The following is a 24,951-nucleotide window of genomic DNA, read 5'->3' on the forward strand; positions in this document are numbered from 1 at the left end:
CAAATGATCAATTAGAGCTCATCAATAAGTTTTGCACAAAATGGTTCGTTTTGATAAAGAAATTATCTAAAAAGACATGCATGTCTGAATGAATGAATGAGTCACATTTACTCAAAATGTCTCTCATGAAAAAGTTAAAGTAACTGTATTACGTAGCTTTTGACATACTGTTTGTTAGTATCATATCATATATCAGCTCAGACTAGAGAAGAGATTCAAAATTCTCACATTCGGCTCGTCCTTCAAAGAATCCTGAGAACTTATCAATGTCATCGAAGAGTCCAGTGATGTTGTTGAGGCGACAGCAGAATGCCTCAAACTTCCCGAAGACATACTGCTCACTAAAACTAAAGGGACGTTCCCCAGGCATGGCTTCCAGCTTTTCCTGTCAAAACCAATCTGACGTTATCAGGACGGTAGTATGACCACTGTAACTAAGCAGTTTATCAGGTATAGTTTGCACCTTCTGTCAACATCATAATCAATATCAATATTACACATTTGAGAACAACTAACAAGACACCTTAATATTACTATGAATGTACATTCATAAAAAGCATTATTGTTACATTGAATGGAATGAAATTTGAAATGAGATGTGTTACTGCACTATAGATAGTACTTACAACTAATTTTTTTCTTTTTGAATCTTTTATACATTTCAAGATCTCTTCGAACATGACATGCTTATTAGTCAAAACTTTGAAAACACAGAAAAATTTTTCATTGAAAGAGAATAAACAACTGAATTTCGATGTCATTTTGATTATGAGTGAATTATCAAACCAGTTTATACAATTTTGTTTTATTAAAGGAGTTTAGAGCATAGCTAAAAGCTGGAGAGATACAAATCTGATTTAAAACGTATATGATAAAATATGACGTTTTCTATAGCTGTTACGATGATTCCAGTCATTAACAAGTAATTATAAGAATGGAACATTCAACAAGTAATTATAAAGAATGGGACGACTAAAGAAATGATATTGAGACTTCATACGAAACGCGGTGCGGTGCGGTGTGGTGCGGTGTGGTCACCTTACCCCAGTACCAAGTACTAATCAACGGTGAGATGACACTGCGAACTGAGCGAGCAAATCTACCATAACAATGTGGATCACGTGCTACAAATATCTAGCATCATCAAATCGGATACGCCAGTTTCGCTGTATGACAACGGAATCATTGCACTGCTGTCTAGGTCAATCCCTATTCCTCGAACTCTACTGGAGTTTGCACATACTCTTCCATTTTTGTATGTTTCATGCTTATCGATTCATGTATATTCATTCTTTTTACACAGATATGAAAGATTCATGTATATCTTGCAAAAGAAATCAAAAAGGTTTTGAAAATAACAGATAGCAGACGATAGGGATATAGAACTATCTGGCACTTCCACTAAGGAAAGTTCCTTGACCCTTTCAATAACACAAAATAGTTCTTCCATTTTAATGTGTTATCGTCTATAAGGATAGCAGGTACATGGCCAGACCCATGAGAATATACCAAATCTCATCGCTCTGTGTTTCAAAGTGTAAAGCACAAAACGAATAACGATACCTTTTTGTTGACTTTACAACGTACACAATATTGACTCCACTTTTTGTTAGCACCAAGTCAGTGATATTATCACATTACAGCTCACAATAGATGATTTGGCTGTGGTTACATCATCATCATCTTGATGTCACTCTATGTAGGAAATATGACGTGACGTCCACTTATGTCAATATCATTTTAGTGTTAATACTACTGAGAAGCTCAAATGACTGAAGACTTCTATCCACGCTATCTTAGTATCATAATACACCTCAAGACAACATCTCTAACTTTTATCGAAACCATCTAATGTAAGACAGTACAGACCAAAAATGACTGAACAATATTCACCATCCTGTATATGTCGCTAGACAGCTAACTTAATACTTCATTCATCATTGACACTGTCACTTTCATGTGTTACAATATATTTCACAATACATAAATTCTAGTTTCCATCTTGACAACCTCAGTGTTATCATGTGTGTCTTAATCTCACAAAACACAGCCTACAGTTCTCCAGTGAACACAGCCTACGCCCCTCCACCCAACACAGCCTTCGCCTGTCCCGTCAACATAGCCTGCGGCTCTCCATTCAACACAGCCTACAACTCTCCAATCAACACATCCCTTCAGCCAACATAACCAACAAGTCTTCAGTCAACACAGTCTACGCCTCTCCAGTCAACACAGCCTACGCCTCTCCAGTCAACACAGCCTATGGCTCTCCAGTCAACAAAGCCTGCGCTTCTCCAGTCAACACAATCACTAACGTTTGCAAACTATCTTTGTTTATTTATCTACACAAGCTTCAAGCTTTTCCCTCAAGCATCAGGTAATCATTATCAACATTCTTCTGTGTTATGTTGCTAACGTTGGGGTCCTTAAACATACAGTCCATCACCGCTCGTCTAACGCTCAATCCTGACTACCATTATCATGTTGAAGTATATAAACTGTTAATGGTACCTTTGTTTTCTGATAGGCACTGCGGTACGTGGCGTTCAGCTTTAGGCAATGTTGTATCTTGACCCTGACTTCCGAACGAGCTTGAGACCAGATGGTCTCTTGTCCCTGGCAGGATATATAGACTTGGCAGGCGCGGATCATCTGGTTGGTAATCTGAAACGATGGTGGTACAGGATAATATTAACTTCAAAGGGAAACCAAATTTAGTTCATGGTCTCAAGGAATTAGGCTAGAAACTTTTGCATATTTGAATCAACCCAGAAGGAATGCTCCACTGGCAATGTGTACGCATCAAATATTTAATGTACATAGATTACCTTGTAATTCTTATCGATCTGTATATAATCTAAGCCTCCGCAGACAGCTTCCGTTCATTCGGAATCACTTTGAGTCATTTTTTATAGAATAAACACTTGAAAAGAGGAAAGGAAAATCATGCATGAGGGATAGAAACTTTATTTTTCTTCATCAAAATATATTCTGTGTAACTCAATAAATTTTGAAGAAATGAAGATAATATTCTTCACGTATATAGAAATGTGAACTTTAATAGATGTCCATTGTACTGAACCATTCTGATCTAGTTCCATTCTATTATTTTTCTCTTAATAAGAAGCCAACAAGGATATAAGGTAAGCGTGCACCAGGAATAGTGCTCTCTGTTGAGTGCTATTCAACAAATACTCGAAAAATTGATGCTGAGTAGAATATGGCACGGGTGTAGACATCTACCTTGTCCTTCGTGGCTCTTTCTGTCGCAGAATTAGATTCCGGCATGTTAAGCCACTGTCTGGTATGTGTTTGGACTGATCCATCATCATTTCCCTTCTCATTATACCTCTCGACAGTCTTCATCCACATGGCATGTCTTTGCTAGCATTTTCTCCCATACGATACCCACTAAAGAAACAATACTTTTGCCTTAAAAGACTTTTGTTTATTCTAAGGTGGTAATAGTAAAGCCAAACCAAGTAGTGCGAAGACATCTGCATCACAAAAGATCTACCAGAACAACTTGGCTGTCTACACTCTTGTATAATACCTCCAGCATCTCTCCACATACCTGGTATAATACCTCCAGCATGTACAGTTTGTCTATACACTCCTTGAGAGCACGGCAGACAGGAGACTACCACGGGCGCATCCAAAATAGCTGGGCAGTCGTATTTGTAGCCCCGGTTGTTGGGTTTACTTGACGACGATCATACACGTAAGGAATGAGGGATATGGCTTGTAGTCCATCCACTTTGTGCCAGAAATACAAGGTGGGAACATTCTCTAAACTGCCTGTCCAAGTATGTACTGCTTGTTAGGTAGGTCAGGAAAGACAGATCTACCTTAAGGGGATCTTCCACAGAAGACCTGTACCTCCACCAGGCAGGTTTCTGGCTATTGAAGGAGGAGGAAAGAAACTGTCTGCACAAGATTTTTACACTTTGTAGTGTAGTAGAGATGCTAGCAGTTCATCAGTGGCCTTTGATTCCAAGCTCTCATAAGTAGGGACTGCAGGTGTCCGCCCTGTGTACAGATCAGTCTGGCACACAGCCATTGATAGCAGTCAGCTAGACTTTGTGACTTCACTTGATGGGCCCCATCAGCACATACTGTTTACGGGATCCCCACCTCTGAAAGGCGCTATCACCTGTTGACTGGAATTGACTTAGATAATAACATGTTTAAAAGTGAATGTTTATCTGACTGACCAGCGGTCTCATTCGAATATCTGCCATAAAAGTCATTTCTTTGGGTAATTTTGAACTATTTCTGAGATGTAAATATAAAACAAAAAACAATCAAACAAAACTCTACACATATGCCATTTGATTTGAAAGTATCCGTATGAAACGACTGGTCGATAATAATCATAGCATGAGCCTTGTTCCATTTAGCCCATAAAAAAGTTTATACAAAATAAAAGCACTTAGCCGCTACTTGCTTTGTAAAATTTTCCTGTTTCTGCTCCACATGACTTCTGGTAATATACAGCATGCTCATACAAAGTATCATCTAACTGCTTTGCAGCAACAACAGCTGACTGATTATCTTGTCTCTAATGAAAGAATCTGGTCCACTATAATTTTTGTGAAGTACTGGAGGACTATTCGACTGAAGCAACTGTGTACCACACGGAACGAAGATTGTCCATCGTAGTGAATGGAACTGGAAATGTTCTAAAGGATAAGTATGGTTATCCACTTATTATGCCATTCCAGCAATGCCACCGAGGGTCGATCATAGATTACTTCAGCGATGATAAAAAGGACGAAGGAAGTGCGTCGGAAAGGGAGTATGTCGAGAACTCGAGTTCAGCGCATGAGGAAGGCTTCGGCCAGGAATTCAGGAGACTATAATGTAACCGAAATTCCATCGGAGAGAAAACATTCCGTGTCTGATATGAGCGAGGACCTAGAGGCTTTGGAGGAGGAGGAGGATGCAATGATGACGATGCAAGGTAGTTCTTCAGACGAAGACAAAGAAATAGATGGGCTCGGGATGCTGCACTTCACACGAACTTCCATGGTGTAGCGGTTACAGTTCCCGACCGTGATGCATTAATGGGCCGCCAAGGTTCGAGCGCATATGTTCCAATCCTGGTTGCGGCAGTCGTCCACAGTCAACTAAAAGATGTTCATCCAAAAATAGGGGTGGGTAGAAAAATGACCACCTGACTAAGCCTAGGATATATATACCTTATCTATTTATTATACTTAGTCCCTATCTCCAAAGTTAGCGAGGTAGCGCAAGGAAACAGACGAAAGAATGGCCCAACCCACCCCCATACACATGTATACATATATACATACGTCCACACACGCACATATATACCTATACATCGCAACGTATACATATATATACACACTCAGACATGTACATATATATACACACTCAGACATGTACATATATACACATGTACATAATTCATACTGTCAGCCCTTATTCATTCCGTCGCCACCCCGCAACACATGAAATGACAGCCCCCTCCCCGCATGTGAGCGAGGTAACGCTAAGAAAAGTCAACAAAGGCCACATTCGTTCACACTCAGTCTCTAGCTGTCATGTATAATGCACCGAAACCACATCTCCCTTTCCACATCCAGGCCCCACACAACTTTCCATGATTTACCCCAGACGCTTCACATACCCTGGTTCAATCTTTAGACAGCACGTCGACCCCGGTATACCACATCGTTCCAATTCACTTTATTCCTTGCACGCCTTTCACCCTCCTGCATGTTCAAGACCCGATCACACAAAATCTTTTTCACTCCATCTTTCCACCTCTAATTTGGTCACCCACTTCTAGTTCCCTCCACCTCTGACACATATATCCTCTTTGTCAATCTTTCCTCACTCATTCTCTCCATGTGACCATACCTTTTCAAAAGACCCTCTTCTGCTCTCTCAACCACACTCTTTTTATTACCAATCATCTCTCTTACCCTCTCATTACTTACTCGATCAAACCACCTCACACCACATATTGTCCTCAAACATCTCATTTCCACCACATCAACCCTCCTCCGCACAACTCTATCTATAGCCCACGCCTCGCAACCATATAACATTGTTGGAACCACTATTCCTTCAAAGATACCCATTTTTGCTTTCCTAGATAATGTTCTCCACTTCCACACATTTCTCAACGCTCCCAGAACTTTCGCCCCCTCCCCCACCCTATGACTCACTTCCGTTTCCATGGTGCCATCCGCTGCCAAATCAACTCCCAGTTATCTAAAACAATTCACTTCCTCCAGTTTTTCTCCATTCAACCTTACCTCCCAATTAACTTGTCATACAACCCTACTATACCTAATAACTTTGCTCTTATTCACAGTTACTCTAAGCTTTCTTCATTCACACGCTTAACTAAACTCAGTCACCAGCTTCTGCAGTTTCTCACAAGAATCAGCCACCAGCGCTGTATCATCAGCGAACAACAACTGACTCACTTCACAAGCTCTCTCATCCACAACAGATTGCATACTTGCCCCTCTTTCCAAAACTCTTGCATTCACCTTTTTAACAAACCCATCCATAAACAAATTAAATAACCATGGAGACATACTTACCCCTACAGCAAACAAACATTCACTGAGAACCAATCACTATCCTCTCTTCCTACTCGTACACATGCCTTACATCTTAGATAAAAACTTTTCCCTGCTTCTAACAACTTGCCTCCCACACCAAATATTCTTAATACCTTCCACAGAGCATCTCTATCAATTCTATCATATGCCTTCTCTAGATCTATAAATGCTACATACAAATCCATTTGCTTTTCTAAGTATTTCTCACATATATTCTTCAAAGCTAACACCTGATCCACACATTCTCTACCACTTCTGAAACCACAATGCCATTCCCCAATCTGATGCTCTGTACATGACATCATCCTCTCAATCAATACCCTCCCATATAATCTACCAGGAATACTTAACAAACTTATACCTCAGTAATTCAAGCACTCACTTTTATCCCCTTTGCCTTTGTACAGTGGCACTATGCAAGCATTCCCCCAATCCTCAGACACCTCACCATGAGTCATACATACATTAAATAACCTTACTAACCAGTCAACAATACAGTCACCCCCATTTTTAATAAATTCCACTGCAATACCATCCAAACCCGCTGCCTTGCCGGCTTTCATCTTCCGCTAAACTATTCCTACCTCTTCTCTGTTTACCAAATCATTCTCCCTAACCCTCTCACTTTGCACACCAACTCGACCAAAACACCCTATATCTGTCACTCTATCATCAAATACATTTAACAAACTCTCAAAATACTCACTCCATCTCCTTCTCACATCACCAGTACTTGTTATCACCTCCCATTAGCCACCTTCACTGAAGTTCCCATTTGTTCCCTTGTCTTACGCACTTTATTTACCTCCTTCGAAAACATCTTTTTATTATCATTAAATTCAATGATACTCTCTCACCCAAACTCTCATTTGTCCTCTTTTTCACATCTTGCACCTTTCTCTTGACCTCCTGCCTCTTTCGTTTATACATTTCCCAGTCATTTGCTTTATTTCCCTGCAAAAATCGTGCAAATGCATCTCTCTTCTCTTTCACTAATTATCTTGCTTTTCCATCCCACCACTCACTACCCTCTCTAATCTGCCGCCTCCCACGCTTCTCATGCCAGAAATATCTTTTGTACAAGCCATCACTGCTTCCCTAAATACATCCCATTCTTCTCCCACTCCTCTTAAATCCTTTGATTTCACCTTTTTCCATTCTGCACTCAATCATTCCTAGTACTTCCTCACACAAGTCTCCTTCCCAAGCTCACTTACTCTCACCACTGTCGTCATCCCAACGTTCTCTTTTTTTTTTTCTGAAAACCTCTACAAATCTTCACCTTCGCCTCCAAAAGATAATGAGCAGATATCCCTCCAGTTGCACCTCTCAGCACATTAACATCCAAAAGTCTCTCTTTCACTTGCAAGGAAATAGTAAATAGTGCAAATGACTGGGAGATGTATAAAAGAAAGAGGCAGGAGGTCAAGAGAAGGGTGCAAGCGGTAAAAAAGAGGGCAAATGAGAGTTGGGGTGAGAGAGTATCATTAAATTTTAGGGAGAATAAAAAGATCATTTGGAAGGAGGTAAATAAAGTGCGTAAGACAAGATAACAAATGGGAACTTCGGTGGAAGGGACTAATGGTGAGGTAATAACAAGAAGTGGTGATGTGAGAGAAGATGGAGTGAGTATTTTGAAGGTTTGTTTAATGTGTTAGTTGACAGAGGGGCAGGTATAGGGTGTTTTGGTAGAGGTGGTGTGCAAAGTGAGAGGGTAAGGGAGAATAATTTGGTAAACAGACTAGAGGTAGTAAAGGCTTTGCGGAAGATGAAAGCCGGCGACCAGAGGGTTTGGATGGTACTGCAGTGGAATTTATCAAAAAAGGGAATGACTGTGTTGTCGACTGGCTGGTAAGGATATTTAATTTATGTGTGACTCATGGTGAGGTACCTGAGGATTGGCGGAATGCATGTATATTGCCATTGTACAAAGGTAAAGGGGATAAAAGTGAGTGCTCAAATTACAGAGGTATAAGTTTGTTGAGTATTCCTGGGATATGGTATGGGAGGGTGAGAGACTGCAGAAGCTGGTGACTGAGTTTGGTAAAGTGTGTGAAAGAAGAAAGCTAAGAGTAAAAGTGAATAATAGCAAGGTTATTAGGTACAGTAGCTTCGAGGGACAAGTCAATTGGGAGGAAAGTTTGAAAGGAGAGAAAATGTAGGAAGTGAAGTGGTTTAGATATCTGGGAGTGGATTTGGCAGCGGATGGAGCCATGGAAGAGGAAGTGAGTCACAGGGTGGGGGAGGGGAGAAAGTTCTGGGAGCGTTGAAAAATGTGTGGAAGGCGAGGACATTATCTCGGAAAGCAAAAATGTGTATGTTTGAAGGAAAAGTGGTTCCAACAATGTTATATGGTTGCAAGGCGTGGGCTACAGATAGAGTTGTGCAAGGGAGGGTGGATGTGTTTGAAATGAGATGTTTGAGGACAAACCGTGGTGTGATGTGGTTTGATCGAATAAGTAATGAAAGGGTAAGAGAGGAGGTTGTCATGTCATGTGTGGCGGGGTGGCCACGGGAATGAATAAGGGCAGACAGCATGAATTATGTACATGTGTATATATGTATATGTCTGTGTGTGTATATATATGTATATGTTGAGATGTATAGGTATGTATATGTGCGTGGGTGGACGTGTACAGGAGAAAGAATACTTCCCACGCATTCCTCACGCGTCGTAGAGGGCGATAAAAAAGGGGACGGGGGCGGGGGGCCAGAAACCCTCCCCTACTTCTATTTTAACTTTCAAAAAGGGGAAACAGAAGAAGGAGTCACGCGGGGAGTGCTCATCCTCCTCGAAGGCTCAGATTAGCGTGTCTAAATGTGTGTGGATATAACCAAGATGAGAAAAAAGGAGAGATAGGTAGTGTGTTTGAGGAAAGGAACATAGATGTTTTGGCTCCGAGTGAAAGAAGCTTAAGGGTAAAGGGGAAGAGTGGTTTGGGAATGTCTTGGGAATAAATTCAGGGGTTAGTGAGAGGACAAGAGCAAGGGAAAGAGTAGCACTACTCCTGAAACAGGAGATGTGGGAGTATGTGATAGAGTGTAAGAAAGTAAATTCTAGATTGATGTGGGTAAAACTGAAAGTTGATGGAGAGAGATGGGTGACTATTGGTGCATATGCACCTGGGCATGAGAAGAAAGATCATGAGAGGCAAGTGTTTTGTGAGCAGCTGAATGAGTGTATTAGCGGTTTTGATGCACAAGACCGGGTTATAGTGATGGGTGATTTGAATGCAAAGGTGAGTAATGTGGCAGTTGAGGGAATAGTTGGCACACATGGGGTGTTCAGTGTAGTAAATGGAGATGGTGAAGAGCTTGTAGATTTATGTGCTGAAAAAGGACTGGTGATTGGGAATACCTGGTTTAAAAAGCGAGAAATACATAAGTATACGTATGTAAGTAGGAGAGATGGCCAGAGAGCGTTATTGGATTACGTGTTAATTGAAAGTCGCCCCACAGAGAGACTTTTGGATGTTAATGTGCTGAGAGGTGCAACTGGAGAGATGTCTGATCAATATCTTGTGGAGGCTAAGGTGAAGATTTGTAGGGGTTTTCAGAAAAGAAGAGAGAATGTAGGGGTGAAGAGGAATGGTGAGAGTAAGTGAGCTTGGGAAGGAGACTTGTATGAGGAAGTACCAGGAGAGACTGAGTACAGAGTGGAAAAAGGTGAGAACAAAGGAGGTAAGGGGAGTGGGGAGGAATGGGATGTATTTAGGGAAGCAGTGTGGCTTGCGCAAAAGGTGCTTGTGGCATGAGAAGCGTGGGAGATGGGTTGATTACAAAGGGTAGTGAGTGGTAGGATGAATAGGCAAGACTATTAGTGAAAGAGAAGAGAGAAGCATTTGCACGATTTTTGCAGAGAAAAATGCAAATGAGTGGGAGATGTATAAAAGAAAGAGGCAGGAGTTCAAGAGAAAGGTGCAAGAGGTGAAAAAGAGGGCAAATGAGAGTTGTGGTGAGAGAGTATGATTAAATTTTCGGGAGAATAAAAAGATGTTTTGGATGGAGGTAAATAAAGTGCGTAAGACATGGGAGCAAATGGGAACTTCAGTGAAGGGCGCTAATGGGGAGGTGATAACGAGTAGTGGTGATGTAAGATGGAGATGGATTGAGTATTTTGGAGGTTTGTTGAGTGTGTTTGATGATAGAGTGGCAGATATAGGGTGTTTTCGTCGAGGTGGTGTGCAAAGTGAAAGGGTTAGGGAAATGATTTGGTAAACAGAGAAGAGGTATTAAAAGCTTTACGGAAGATGAAAGCCGGCAAGGCAGCAGGTTTGGATGGCATTGCAGTGGAATTTATTAAAAAACGGAGTGACTGTATTGTTGACTGGTTGGTAAGGCTATTTAATGAATGTATGATTCATGGTGAGGTGCCTGAGGATTGGCGGAATGCGTGCATAGTGCCATTGTACAAAGGCAAAGTTGATAAGAGTGAGTGCTCAAATTACAGAGGTATAAGTTTGTTGAGTATTCCTGGTAGATTATATGGGAGAGTATTGATTGAGAGAGTGAAGGCATGTACAGAGCATCAGATTGGGGAAGAGCAGTGTGGTTTCAGAAGTGGCAGACGATGTGTGGATCAGGTGTTTGCTTTGAAGAATTTATGTGAGAAATACTTAGAAAAACAAATGGATTTGTATGTAGCATTTATGGATCTGGAGAAGGCATATGATAGAGTTAATAGAGATGCTCTTTGGAAGGTATTAAGAATATATGGTGTGGGAGGCAAGTTGTTAGAAGCAGTGAAAAGTTTTTATCGAGGATGTAAGGCATGTGTACGTGTAGGAAGAGAGAAAAGTGATTGGTTCTCAGCGAATGTAGGTTTACGGCAGGGGCGTGTGATGTCTCCAAGGTTGTTTAATTTCTTTATGAATGTGGTTGTTAGGGAGGTGAATGCAAGATTTTTGGAAATAGGGGCAACTAAGCAGTCTGTTGTGGATGAGAGAGCTTGGGAAGTGAGTCAGTTGTTGTTCGCTGATGATGCAGCGCTGGTAGCTGATTCATGTGAGAAACTGCAGAAGCTGGTGACTGAGTTTGGTGAAGTATGTGAAAGAAGAAAGTTAAGAGTAAATGTGAATAAGAGCAAGGTTATTAGGTACAGTAGAGTTGAGGTTCAAGTCAATTGGTAGGTAAGTTTGAATGGAAAAAACCTGGAGCAAGTAAAGTGTTATAGATATCTGGAAGTGGACCTGGCAGCGGATGGAGCCATGGAAGCGGAAGTGAATCATAGGGTGAGGGAGGGGACGAAAATCCTGGGAGCCTTGAAGAATGTTTGGAAGTCGAGAACATTATCTCGGAAAGGAAAAATGGGTATGTCTCAAGGAATAGTGGTTCCAACAAAGTGGTATGGCCGCGAGGAGGTATGGCGCAGGAGGGTGGATGTGCTGGAAATGAGATGTTTGAGGACAATATGTGGTGTGAGTTGGTTTGATCGAGAAAGTAATGTAAGGGTAAGAGAGATGTGTGGAAACAAAAAGATTGTGATTGATAGAGCAGAAGAGGGTGTTTTTTGCTTTCCGAGATAATGTTCTCGACTTCCAAACGTTCTTCAAGGCTCCCAGGATTCTCGCCCCCTCCCCCACCCTATGATTCACTTACTCTTCCATGGTTCCGTCCGCTGCCAGATCCACTCCCAGATATCTAAAACACTTTAGTTACTCCAGTTTTTCTCCATTCAGACTTACCTCCCAATTGACTTAACCCTCAAACCTACTGTACCTAATAACCTTGCTCTTGTTCACATTTACTCATAACTTTCTTCTTTCACACACTTTACCAAACTCAGTCTCCGGCTTCTGCAGTTTCTGACATGAATCAGCAACCAGCGCTGTATCATCAGCTAACAACAACTGACTCACTTCCCAAGCTCTCTCATCCCCAACAGACTGCATACTTGACCCTCTTTCCAAAAATCTTGCATTCACCTCCCTAACAACCCACACCCATAAACAAATTAAACAACCATGGAGACATCACACACCCCTACCGCAAACCTACATTCACTGAGAACCAATCACTTTCCTCTCTTCCTACACGTACACATGCCTTACATCCTCGGTAAAAACTTTTCACTGCTTCTAACAGCTTGCCTCCCACACCATATATTCTTAGTACCTTCCACAGAGCTTCTCTATCAACTCTATCATATGCCCTCTACAGATCCATAAATGCTACATACAAATCCATTTGCTTTTCTAAGTATTTCTCACATACATTCTTCAAAGCAAACACCTGATCCACACATCCTCTACCACTTCTGAAACCACACTGCTCTTCCCCAATCTGATGCTCTGTACATGCCTTCACCCTCTCAATCAATACTCTCCCATATAATTTACCAGGAATACTCAACAAACTTATACCTCTGTAATTTGAGCACTCACTCTTATCACCTTTGCCTTTGTACAATGGCACTATGCACGCATTCCGACAATCCTCAGGCACCTCACCATGAATCATACGTACATTAAGTAACCTTACCAACCAGTCAACATTACAGTCACCCCCATTTTTAATAAATTCCACTGCAATACCATCCAAACCTGCTGCCTTGCCGGCTTTCATCTTCCGCAAAGCTTTTACTACCTCTTCTCTGTTTACCAAATCATTTTCCCTAACCCTCTCACTTTGCACACCACCTCGACCAAAACACCCTATATCTGCCACTCTATCATCAAACACATTCAACAAACCTTCAAAATACTCACTCCATCTCCTTCTCACATCACCACTACTTGTCATCACCTCCTCATTAGCCCCGTTCACTGAGGTTCCCATTTGCTCCCTTGTCTTACGCACTTTATTTACCTCCTTCCAAAACATCTTTTTATTCTCACTAAAATTTAATAATACTCTCTCACCCCAACTCTGATTTGCCTTCTTTTTCACCTCTTGCACCTTTCTCTTTACCTCCTGTCTCTTTCTTTTATACATCTCTCACTCATTTGCATTTTCTCCCTTCAAAAATCGTCCTAATGCCTCTCTCTTCTCTTCCACTAATAATCTTACTTCTTCATCCCACCACTCACTACCTTTTCTAATCAATCCACCTCCCACGCTTCACATGCCACAAGCATCTTTTGCGCAAGCCATCACTGCTTCCCTAAATACATCACATTCCTCCCCCAATCCCCTTACCTCCTTTGTTCTCACCTTTTTCCATTCTGTACTCAGTCTCTCCTGGTACTTCCTCGCACAAGTCTCCTTCCCAAGCTCACTTACGCTCACCACCCGCTTCACCCCAACATTCACTCTTCTTTTCTGAAAACCCATACAAATCTTCACCTTAGCCTCCACAAGATAATGATCAGATATCCCTCCAGTTGAATCTCTCAGCATTAACATCGAAAAGTCTCTCTTTCGCGCGCCTGTCAATTAACACGTAATCCAATAACGCTCTCTGGCCATCTCTCCTACTTATATATGTATATTTATGTATATCTCGCTTTTCAAACCAGGTATTCCCAATCACCAGTCCTTTTTCAGCACATAAATCTGCAAGCTCTTCAATATTTCCATTTACAACAGTGAACACCCCATGTATACCAAATATTCCCTCAACTGCCACATTACTCACCATTGCATTCAAATCACCCATCACTATAACCCGGTCTTGTGCATCAAAACCACTAACACATTCATTCAGCTGCTCCCAAAACACTTTCCTCTCATGATCTTTCTTCTCATGCCCAGGTGCATATGCACCAATAATCACCCATCTCTCTCCAGCAACTTTCAGTTTAACCCATATTAATCTAGAATTTACTTTCCTACATTCTATCTCATACTCCCACATCTCCTGTTTCAGGAGTAGTTCTACTCCTTCCCTTGCTCTTGTCCTCTTACTAACCCCTGACTTTACTTCCCAAGACATTTCCAAACCACTCTTCCCCTTTGCCCTTGAGCTTCGTTTCACTCAGGGCCAAAACATTCAGGTTCCTTTCCTCAAACATACTACCTATCTCTCCTTTTTCACATCTTGGTTACATGAACACACGTTTAGACACCCCAATCTGAACCTACGAGGAGGATGAGCACTCTCCGCGTGACTCCCTCTTCTGTTTCCCATATAAATATATATATATATATATATATATATATATATATATATATATATATATATATATATATATATATATATATATATATATATATATATATTTTTTTATCCTTTGTCGCTGTCTCCCGCGTTTGCGAGGTAGCGCAAGGAAACAGACCCACCCCCCCATACACATGTATATACACACGTCCACACAGCTTTCCATGGTTTACCCCAGACGCTTCACATGCCTTGATTCAATCCACTGACAGCACGTCAACCCCGGTATACCACATCGCTCCAATTCACTCTATTCCTTGCCCTCCTTCCACCCTCCTGCATGGTCAGGCCCCGATCACACAAAATCTTTTTCACTCCATCTTTCCACCTCCAATTTGGTCTCCCTCTTCTTCTTGCTCCCTCCACCTCCGACACATATATCCTCTTGGTCAATCTTTCCTCACTCATCCTCTCCATGTGGCCAAACCACTTCAAAACACCCTCTTCTGCTCTCTCAACCACGCTCTTTTTATTTCCACACATCTCTCTTACCCTTACGTTACTCACTCGATCAAACCACCTCACACCACACATTGTCCTCAAACATCTCATTTCCAGCACATCCATCCTCCTGCGCACAACTCTATCCATAGCCCACGCCTCGCAACCATACAACATTGTTGGAACCACTGTTCCTTCAAACATAACCATTTTTGCTTTCCGAGATAATGTTCTCGACTTCCACACATTCTTCAAGGCCCCTAGAATTTTCGCCCCCTCCCCCACCATATGATCCACTTCCACTTCCATGGTTCCATCTGCTGCCAGATCCACTCCCAGATATCTAAAACACTTCAATTCCTCCAGTTTTTCTCCATTCAAACTCACCTCCCAATTGACTTGACCCTCAACCCTACTGTACCTAATAACCTTTCTCTTATTCACATTTACTCTGAACTTTCTTCTTCCACACACTTTACCAAACTCAGTCACCAGCTTCTGCAGTTTCTCACATGAATCAGCCACCAGCGCTGTATCATCAGCGAACAACAACTGACTCACTTCCCAAGCTCTCTCATCCCCAACAGACTTCATACTTGCCCCTCTTTACAAAACTCTTGCATTTACCTCCCTAACAACCCCATCCATAAACAAATTAAACAACCATGGAGACATCACACACCCCTGCCGCAAACCTACATTCACTGAGAACCAATCACTTTCCTCTCTTCCTACACCTACACATGCCTTACATCCTCGATAAAAACTTTTCACTGCTTCTAACAACTTTCCTCCCACACCATATATTCTTAATACCTTCCACAGAGCATCTCTATCAACTCTATCATATGCCTTCTCCAGATCCATAAATGCTACATACAAATCCATTTGCTTTTCTAAGTATTTCTCACATACATTCTTCAAAGCAAACACCTGATCCACACATCCTCTACCACTTCTGAAACCACACTGCTCTTCCCCAATCTGATGCTATGTACATGCCTTCACCCTCTCAATCAATACCCTCCCATATAATTTACCAGGAATACTCAAAAAACTTATACCTCTGTAATTTGAGCACTCACTCTTATCCCCTTTGCCTTTGTACAATGGCACTATGCACGCATTCCGCCAATCCTCAGGCACCTCACCATGAGTCATACATACATTAAATAACCTTACCAACCAGTCAACAATACAGTCACCCCCATTTTTAATAAATTCCACTGCAATACCATCCAAACCTGCTGCCTTGCCGGCTTTAATCTTCCGCAAAGCTTTCACTACCTCTTCTCTATTTACCAAATCATTTTCCCTAACCCTCTCACTTTGCACACCACCTCGACCAAAACACCCTATATCTGCCACTCTATCATCAAACACATTCAACAAACCTTCAAAATACTCACTCCATCTCCTTCTCACATCATCACTACTTGTTATCACCTCCCCATTTGCGCCCTTCACTGAAGCTCCCATTTGCTCCCTTGTCTTACGCACTTTATTTACCTCCTTCCAGAACATCTTTTTATTCTCCCTAAAATTTAATGATACTCTCTCACCCCAACTCTCATTTGCCCTTTTTTTCACCTCTTGCACCTTTCTCTTGACCTCCTGTCTCTTTCTTTTATACATCTCCCACTCAATTGCATTTTTTCCCTGCAAAAATCGTCCAAATGCCTCTCTCTTCTCTTTCACTAATACTCTTACTTCTTCATCCCACCACTCACTACCCTTTCTAATCAACCCACCTCCCACTCTTCTCATGCCACAAGCATCTTTTGCGCAATCCATCACTGATTTCCTAAATACATCCCATTCCTCCCCCACTCCCCTTGCTTCCATTGTTCTCACCTTTTTCCATTCTGTACTCAGTCTCTCCTGGTACTTCCTCACACAGGTCTCCTTCTCAAGCTCACTTACTCTCACCACCCTCTTCACCCCAACATTCACTCTTCTTTTCTGAAAACCCATACAAGTCTTCACCTTAGCCTCCACAAGATAATGATCAGACATCCCTCCAGTTACACCTCTCAGCACATTTACATCCAAAAGTCTCTCTTTCGCACGCCTGTCAATTAACACGTAATCCAATAACGCTCTCTGGCCATCTCTCCTACTTACATAAGTATACTTATGTATATCTCGCTTTTTAAACCAGGTATTCCCAATCATCACTCCCTTTTCAGCACATAAATCTACAAGCTCTTCACCATTTCCATTTACAACACTGAACACCCCATATATACCAATTATTCCCTCTACTGCCACATTACTCACCTTTGCATTCAAATCACCCATCACTATAACCCGGTCTTGTGCATCAAAACCACTAACACACACATTCAGCTGCTCCCAAAACACTTTCCTCTCATGATCTTTCTTCTCATGCCCAGGTGCATATGCACCAATAATCACCCATCTCTCCCCACCAACTTTCAGTTTAACCCATATTAATCTAGAATTTACTTTCCTACATTCTATCTCATACTCCCACATCTCCTGTTTCAGGAGTAGTTCTACTCCTTCCCTTGCTCTTGTCCTCTTACTAACCCCTGACTTTACTCCCAAGACATTTCCAAACCACTCTTCCCCTTTGCCCTTGAGCTTCGTTTCACTCAGGGCCAAAACATCCAGGTTCCTTTCCTCAAACATACTACCTATCTCTCCTTTTTCACATCTTGGTAACATGAACAAACGTTTAGACACCCCAATCTGAGCCTACGAGGAGGATGAGCACTCTCCGGGTGACTCCCTCTTCTGTTTCCCATATAAATATATATATATATATATATATATATATATATATATATATATATATATATATATATATATATATATATATATATATATATATATATATATATATATTTATATATATATATATATATATATTTTCTTTTTTTTATCCTTTGTCGCTGTCTCCCGCGTTTGCGAGGTAGCGCAAGGAAACAGACGAAAGAAATGGCCCAACCCCCCCCCCCATACACATGTATATACACACGTCCACACAGCTTTCCCTGGTTTACCCCAGACGCGTCACATGCCTTGATTCAATCCACTGACAGCACGTCAACCCCGGTATACCACATCGCTCCAATTCACTCTATTCCTTGCCCTCCTTCCACCCTCCTGCATGGTCAGGCCCCGATCACACAAAATCTTTTTCACTCCATCTTTCCACCTCCAATTTGGTCTCCCTCTTCTTCTTGCTCCCTCCACCTCCGACACATATATCCTCTTGGTCAATCTTTCCTCACTCATCCTCTCCATGTGGCCAAACCACTTCAAAACACCCTCTTCTGCTCTCTCAACCACGCTCTTTTTATTTCCACACATCTCTCTTACCCTTACGTTACTCACTCGATCAAACCACCTCACACCACACATTGTCCTCAAACATCTCATTTCCAGCACATCCATCCTCCTGCGCACAACTCTATCCATAGCCCACGCCTCGCAACCATACAACATTGTTGGAACCACTGTTCCTTCAAACATAACCATTTTTGCTTTCCGAGATAATGTTCTCGACTTCCACACATTCTTCAAGGCCCCTAGAATTTTCGCCCCCTCCCCCATCCTATGATCCACTTCCACTTCCATGGTTCCATCTGCTGCCAGATCCACTCCTAGATATCTAAAACACTTCTATTCCTCCAGTTTTTCTCCATTCAAACTCACCTCCCAATTGACTTGACCCTCAACCCTACTGTACCTAATAACCTTTCTCTTATTCACATTTACTCTTAACTTTCTTCTTCCACACACTTTACCAAACTCAGTCACCAGCTTCTGCAGTTTCTCATGTGAATCAGCCACCAGCGCTGTATCATCAGCGAACCACAACTGACTCACTTCCCAAGCTCTCTCATCCCCAACAGACTTCATACTTGCCCCTCTTTACAAAACTCTTGCATTTACCTCCCTAACAACCCCATCCATAAACAAATTAAACAACCATGGAGACATCACACACCCCTGCCGCAAACCTACATTCACTGAGAACCAATCACTTTCCTCTCTTCCTACACCTACACATGCCTTACATCCTCGATAAAAACTTTTCACTGCTTCTAACAACTTTCCTCCCACACCATATATTCTTAATACCTTCCACAGAGCATCTCTATCAACTCTATCATATGCCTTCTCCAGATCCATAAATGCTACATACAAATCCATTTGCTTTTCTAAGTATTTCTCACATACATTCTTCAAAGCAAACACCTGATCCACACATCCTCTACCACTTCTGAAACCACACTGCTCTTCCCCAATCTGATGCTATGTACATGCCTTCACCCTCTCAATCAATACCCTCCCATATAATTTACCAGGAATACTCAAAAAACTTATACCTCTGTAATTTGAGCACTCACTCTTATCCCCTTTGCCTTTGTACAATGGCACTATGCACGCATTCCGCCAATCCTCAGGCACCTCACCATGAGTCATACATACATTAAATAACCTTACCAACCAGTCAACAATACAGTCACCCCCATTTTTAATAAATTCCACTGCAATACCATCCAAACCTGCTGCCTTGCCGGCTTTAATCTTCCGCAAAGCTTTCACTACCTCTTCTCTGTTTACCAAATCATTTTCCCTAACCCTCTCACTTTGCACACCACCTCGACCAAAACACCCTATATCTGCCACTCTATCATCAAACACATTCAACAAACCTTCAAAATACTCACTCCATCTCCTTCTCACATCATCACTACTTGTTATCACCTCCCCATTTGCGCCCTTCACTGAAGCTCCCATTTGCTCCCTTGTCTTACGCACTTTATTTACCTCCTTCCAGAACATCTTTTTATTCTCCCTAAAATTTAATGATACTCTCTCACCCAAATCTCATTTGCCATTTTTTTCACCTCTTGCACCTTTCTCTTGACCTCCTGTCTCTTTCTTTTATACATCTCCCACTCAATTGCATTTTTTCCCTGCAAAAATCGTCCAAATGCCTCTCTCTTCTCTTTCACTAATACTCTTACTTCTTCATCCCACCACTCACTACCCTTTCTAATCAACCCACCTCCCACTCTTCTCATGCCACAAGCATCTTTTGCGCAATCCATCACTGATTCCCTAAATACATCCCATTCCTCCCCCACTCCCCTTGCTTCCATTGTTCTCACCTTTTTCCATTCTGTACTCAGTCTCTCCTGGTACTTCCTCACACAGGTCTCCTTCTCAAGCTCACTTACTCTCACCACCCTCTTCACCCCAACATTCACTCTTCTTTTCTGAAAACCCATACAAGTCTTCACCTTAGCCTCCACAAGATAATGATCAGACATCCCTCCAGTTACACCTCTCAGCACATTTACATCCAAAAGTCTCTCTTTCGCACGCCTGTCAATTAACACGTAATCCAATAACGCTCTCTGGCCATCTCTCCTACTTACATAAGTATACTTATGTATATCTCGCTTTTTAAACCAGGTATTCCCAATCATCACTCCCTTTTCAGCACATAAATCTACAAGCTCTTCACCATTTCCATTTACAACACTGAACACCCCATATATACCAATTATTCCCTCTACTGCCACATTACTCACCTTTGCATTCAAATCACCCATCACTATAACCCGGTCTTGTGCATCAAAACCACTAACACACACATTCAGCTGCTCCCAAAACACTTTCCTCTCATGATCTTTCTTCTCATGCCCAGGTGCATATGCACCAATAATCACCCATCTCTCCCCACCAACTTTCAGTTTAACCCACATTAATCTAGAATTTACTTTCCTACATTCTATCTCATACTCCCACATCTCCTGTTTCAGGAGTAGTTCTACTCCTTCCCTTGCTCTTGTCCTCTTACTAACCCCTGACTTTACTCCCAAGACATTTCCAAACCACTCTTCCCCTTTGCCCTTGAGCTTCGTTTCACTCAGGGCCAAAACATCCAGGTTCCTTTCCTCAAACATAATACCTATCTCTCCTTTTTCACATCTTGGTTACATGAACACACGTTTAGACACCCCAATCTGAGCCTACGAGGAGGATGAGCACTCTCCGGGTGACTCCCTCTTCTGTTTCCCATATAAATATATATATATATATATATATATATATATATATATATATATATATATATATATATATATATATATATATATATATATATATATATATATATATGTATATATATATATATATATATATATATATATATATATATATATATATATATATATGTATATATATATATATATATATATATATATTTATATATATATATATATATATATATATATATATTTTCTTTTTTTTTATCCTTTGTCGCTGTCTCCCGCGTTTGCGAGGTAGCGCAAGGAAACAGACGAAAGAAATGGCCCAACCCCCCCCCCATACACATGTATATACACACGTCCACACAGCTTTCCATGGTTTACCCCAGACGCTTCACATGCCTTGATTCAATCCACTGACAGCACGTCAACCCCGGTATACCACATCGCTCCAATTCACTCTATTCCTTGCCCTCCTTCCACCCTCCTGCATGGTCAGGCCCCGATCACACAAAATCTTTTTCACTCCATCTTTCCACCTCCAATTTGGTCTCCCTCTTCTCTTGCTCCCTCCACCTCCGACACATATATCCTCTTGGTCAATCTTTCCTCACTCATCCTCTCCATGTGGCCAAACCACTTCAAAACACCCTCTTCTGCTCTCTCAACCACGCTCTTTTTATTTCCACACATCTCTCTTACCCTTACGTTACTCACTCGATCAAACCACCTCACACCACACATTGTCCTCAAACATCTCATTTCCAGCACATCCATCCTCCTGCGCACAACTCTATCCATAGCCCACGCCTCGCAACCATACAACATTGTTGGAACCACTGTTCCTTCAAACATAACCATTTTTGCTTTCCGAGATAATGTTCTCGACTTCCACACATTCTTCAAGGCCCCTAGAATTTTCGCCCCCTCCCCCACCCTATGATCCACTTCCACTTCCATGGTTCCATCTGCTGCCAGATCCACTCCTAGATATCTAAAACACTTCTACTTCCTCCAGTTTTTCTCCATTCAAACTCACCTCCCAATTGACTTGACCCTCAACCCTACTGTACCTAATAACCTTTCTTTTATTCACATTTACTCTTAACTTTCTTCTTCCACACACTTTACCAAACTCAGTCACCAGCTTCTGCAGTTTCTCACAGTGAATCAGCCACCAGCGCTGTATCATCAGCGAACAACAACTGACTCACTTCCCAAGCTCTCTCATCCCCAACAGACTTCATACTTGCCCCTCTTTACAAAACTCTTGCATTTACCTCCCTAACAACCCCATCCATAAACAAATTAAACAACCATGGAGACATCACACACCCCTGCCGCAAACCTACATTCACTGAGAACTTTGCTCTCTTCCTACACCTACACATGCCTTACATCCTCGATAAAAACTTTTCACTGCTTCTAACAACTTTCCTCCCACACCATATATTCTTAATACCTTCCACAGAGCATCTCTATCAACTCTATCATATGCCTTCTCCAGATCCATAAATGCTACATACAAATCCATTTGCTTTTCTAAGTATTTCTCACATACATTCTTCAAAGCAAACACCTGATCCACACATCCTCTACCACTTCTGAAACCACACTGCTCTTCCCCAATCTGATGCTATGTACATGCCTTCACCCTCTCAATCAATACCCTCCCATATAATTTACCAGGAATACTCAACAAACTTATACCTCTGTAATTTGAGCACTCACTCTTATCCCCTTTGCCTTTGTACAATGGCACTATGCACGCATTCCGCCAATCCTCAGGCACCTCACCATGAGTCATACATACATTAAATAACCTTACCAACCAGTCAACAATACAGTCACCCCCTTTTTTAATAAATTCCACTGCAATACCATCCAAACCTGCTGCCTTGCCGGCTTTAATCTTCCGCAAAGCTTTCACTACCTCTTCTCTGTTTACCAAATCATTTTCCCTAACCCTCTCACTTTGCACACCACCTCGACCAAAACACCCTATATCTGCCACTCTATCATCAAACACATTCAACAAACCTTCAAAATATTCACTCCATCTCCTTCTCACATCATCACTACTTGTTATCACCTCCCCATTTGCGCCCTTCACTGAAGCTCCCATTTGCTCCCCTGTCTTACGCACTTTATTTACCTCCTTCCAGAACATCTTTTTATTCTCCCTAAAATTTAATGATACTCTCTCACCCCAACTCTCATATGCCCTTTTTTTCACCCCTTGCACCTTTTTCTTGACCTCCTGTCTCTTTCTTTTATACATCTCCCACTCAATTGCATTTTTTCCCTGCAAAAATCGTCCAAATGCCTCTCTCTTCTCTTTCACTAATACTCTTACTTCTTCATCCCACCACTCACTACCCTTTCTAATCAACCCACCTCCCACTCTTCTCATGCCACAAGCATCTTTTGCGCAATCCATCACTGATTCCCTAAATACATCCTATTCCTCCCCCACTCCCCTTGCTTCCATTGTTCTCACCTTTTTCCATTCTGTACTCAGTATCTCCTGGTACTTCCTCACACAGGTCTCCTTCTCAAGCTCACTTACTCTCACCACCCTCTTCACCCCAACATTCACTCTTCTTTTCTGGAAACCCATACAAATCTTCACCTTAGCCTCCACAAGATAATGATCAGACATCCCTCCAGTTGCACCTCTCAGCACATTTACATCCAAAAGTCTCTCTTTCGCACGCCTGTCAATTAACACGTAATCCAATAACGCTCTCTGGCCATCTCTCCTACTTACATAAGGATACTAATGTATATCTCGCTTTTTAAACCAGGTATTCCCAATCATCAGTCCTTTTTCAGCACATAAATCTACAAGCTCTTCACCATTTCCATTTACAACACTGAACACCCCATATATACCAATTATTCCCTCTACTGCCACATTACTCACCTTTGCATTCAAATCACCCATCACTATAACCCGGTCTCGTGCATCAAAACCACTAACACACTCATTCAGATGCTCCCCAAAACACTTGCCTCTCTTGATCTTTCTTCTCATGCCCAGGTGCATATGCACCAATAATCACCCACCTCTCTCCACCAACTTTCAGTTTAACCAATATTAATCTAGAATTTACTTTCCTACATTCTATCTCATACTCCCACATCTCCTGTTTCAGGAGTAGTTCTACTCCTTCCCTTGCTCTTGTCCTCTTACTAACCCCTGACTTTACTCACAAGACATTTCCAAACCACTCTTCCCCTTTGCCCTTGAGCTTCGTTTCACTCAGGGCCAAAACATCCAGGTTCCTTTCCTCAAACATACTACCTATCTCTCCTTTATCACATCTTGGTTACATGAACACACGTTTAGACACCCCAATCTGAGCCTACGAGGAGGATGAGCACTCTCCGCGTGACTCCCTCTTCTGTTTCCCATATAAATATATATATATATATATATATATATAGATATATATATATATATATATATATATATATATATATATATATATATATATATATATATATATATATATATATATATATATATATATATATATATTTATATATATATATATATATATATATATTCTTTTTTTTTATCCTTTGTCGCTGTCTCCCGCGTTTGCGAGGTAGCGCAAGGAAACAGACGAAAGAAATGGCCCAACCCCCCCCCCGCCATACATATGTATATACACACGTCCACACACGCAAATATACATACCTACACAGCTTTCCATGGTTTACCCCAGACGCTTCACATGCCTTGATTCAATCCACTGACAGCACGTCA

At 41.5% G+C, this 24,951-nt stretch overlaps 1 protein-coding gene across 1 annotated transcript in view; it reads right to left on the reverse strand.

Moving 5' to 3' along the window:
* Window positions 1-202: 202 nt before the first annotated feature.
* Window positions 203-24,951, reverse strand: part of LOC139752246 (dynein axonemal heavy chain 5-like) — a 482,070-nt gene continuing 457,321 nt past the window's right edge. The window contains 2 exon segments of the mRNA XM_071668280.1: window positions 203-385; window positions 2,512-2,664. Coding sequence (XP_071524381.1) covers window positions 203-385; window positions 2,512-2,664 — 336 coding nt within the window.

This window comes from Panulirus ornatus, chromosome 12 (genome assembly GCF_036320965.1).
Source record: "Panulirus ornatus isolate Po-2019 chromosome 12, ASM3632096v1, whole genome shotgun sequence".
In the NCBI taxonomy this organism is placed as follows: Eukaryota; Metazoa; Arthropoda; class Malacostraca; order Decapoda; family Palinuridae; genus Panulirus; species Panulirus ornatus.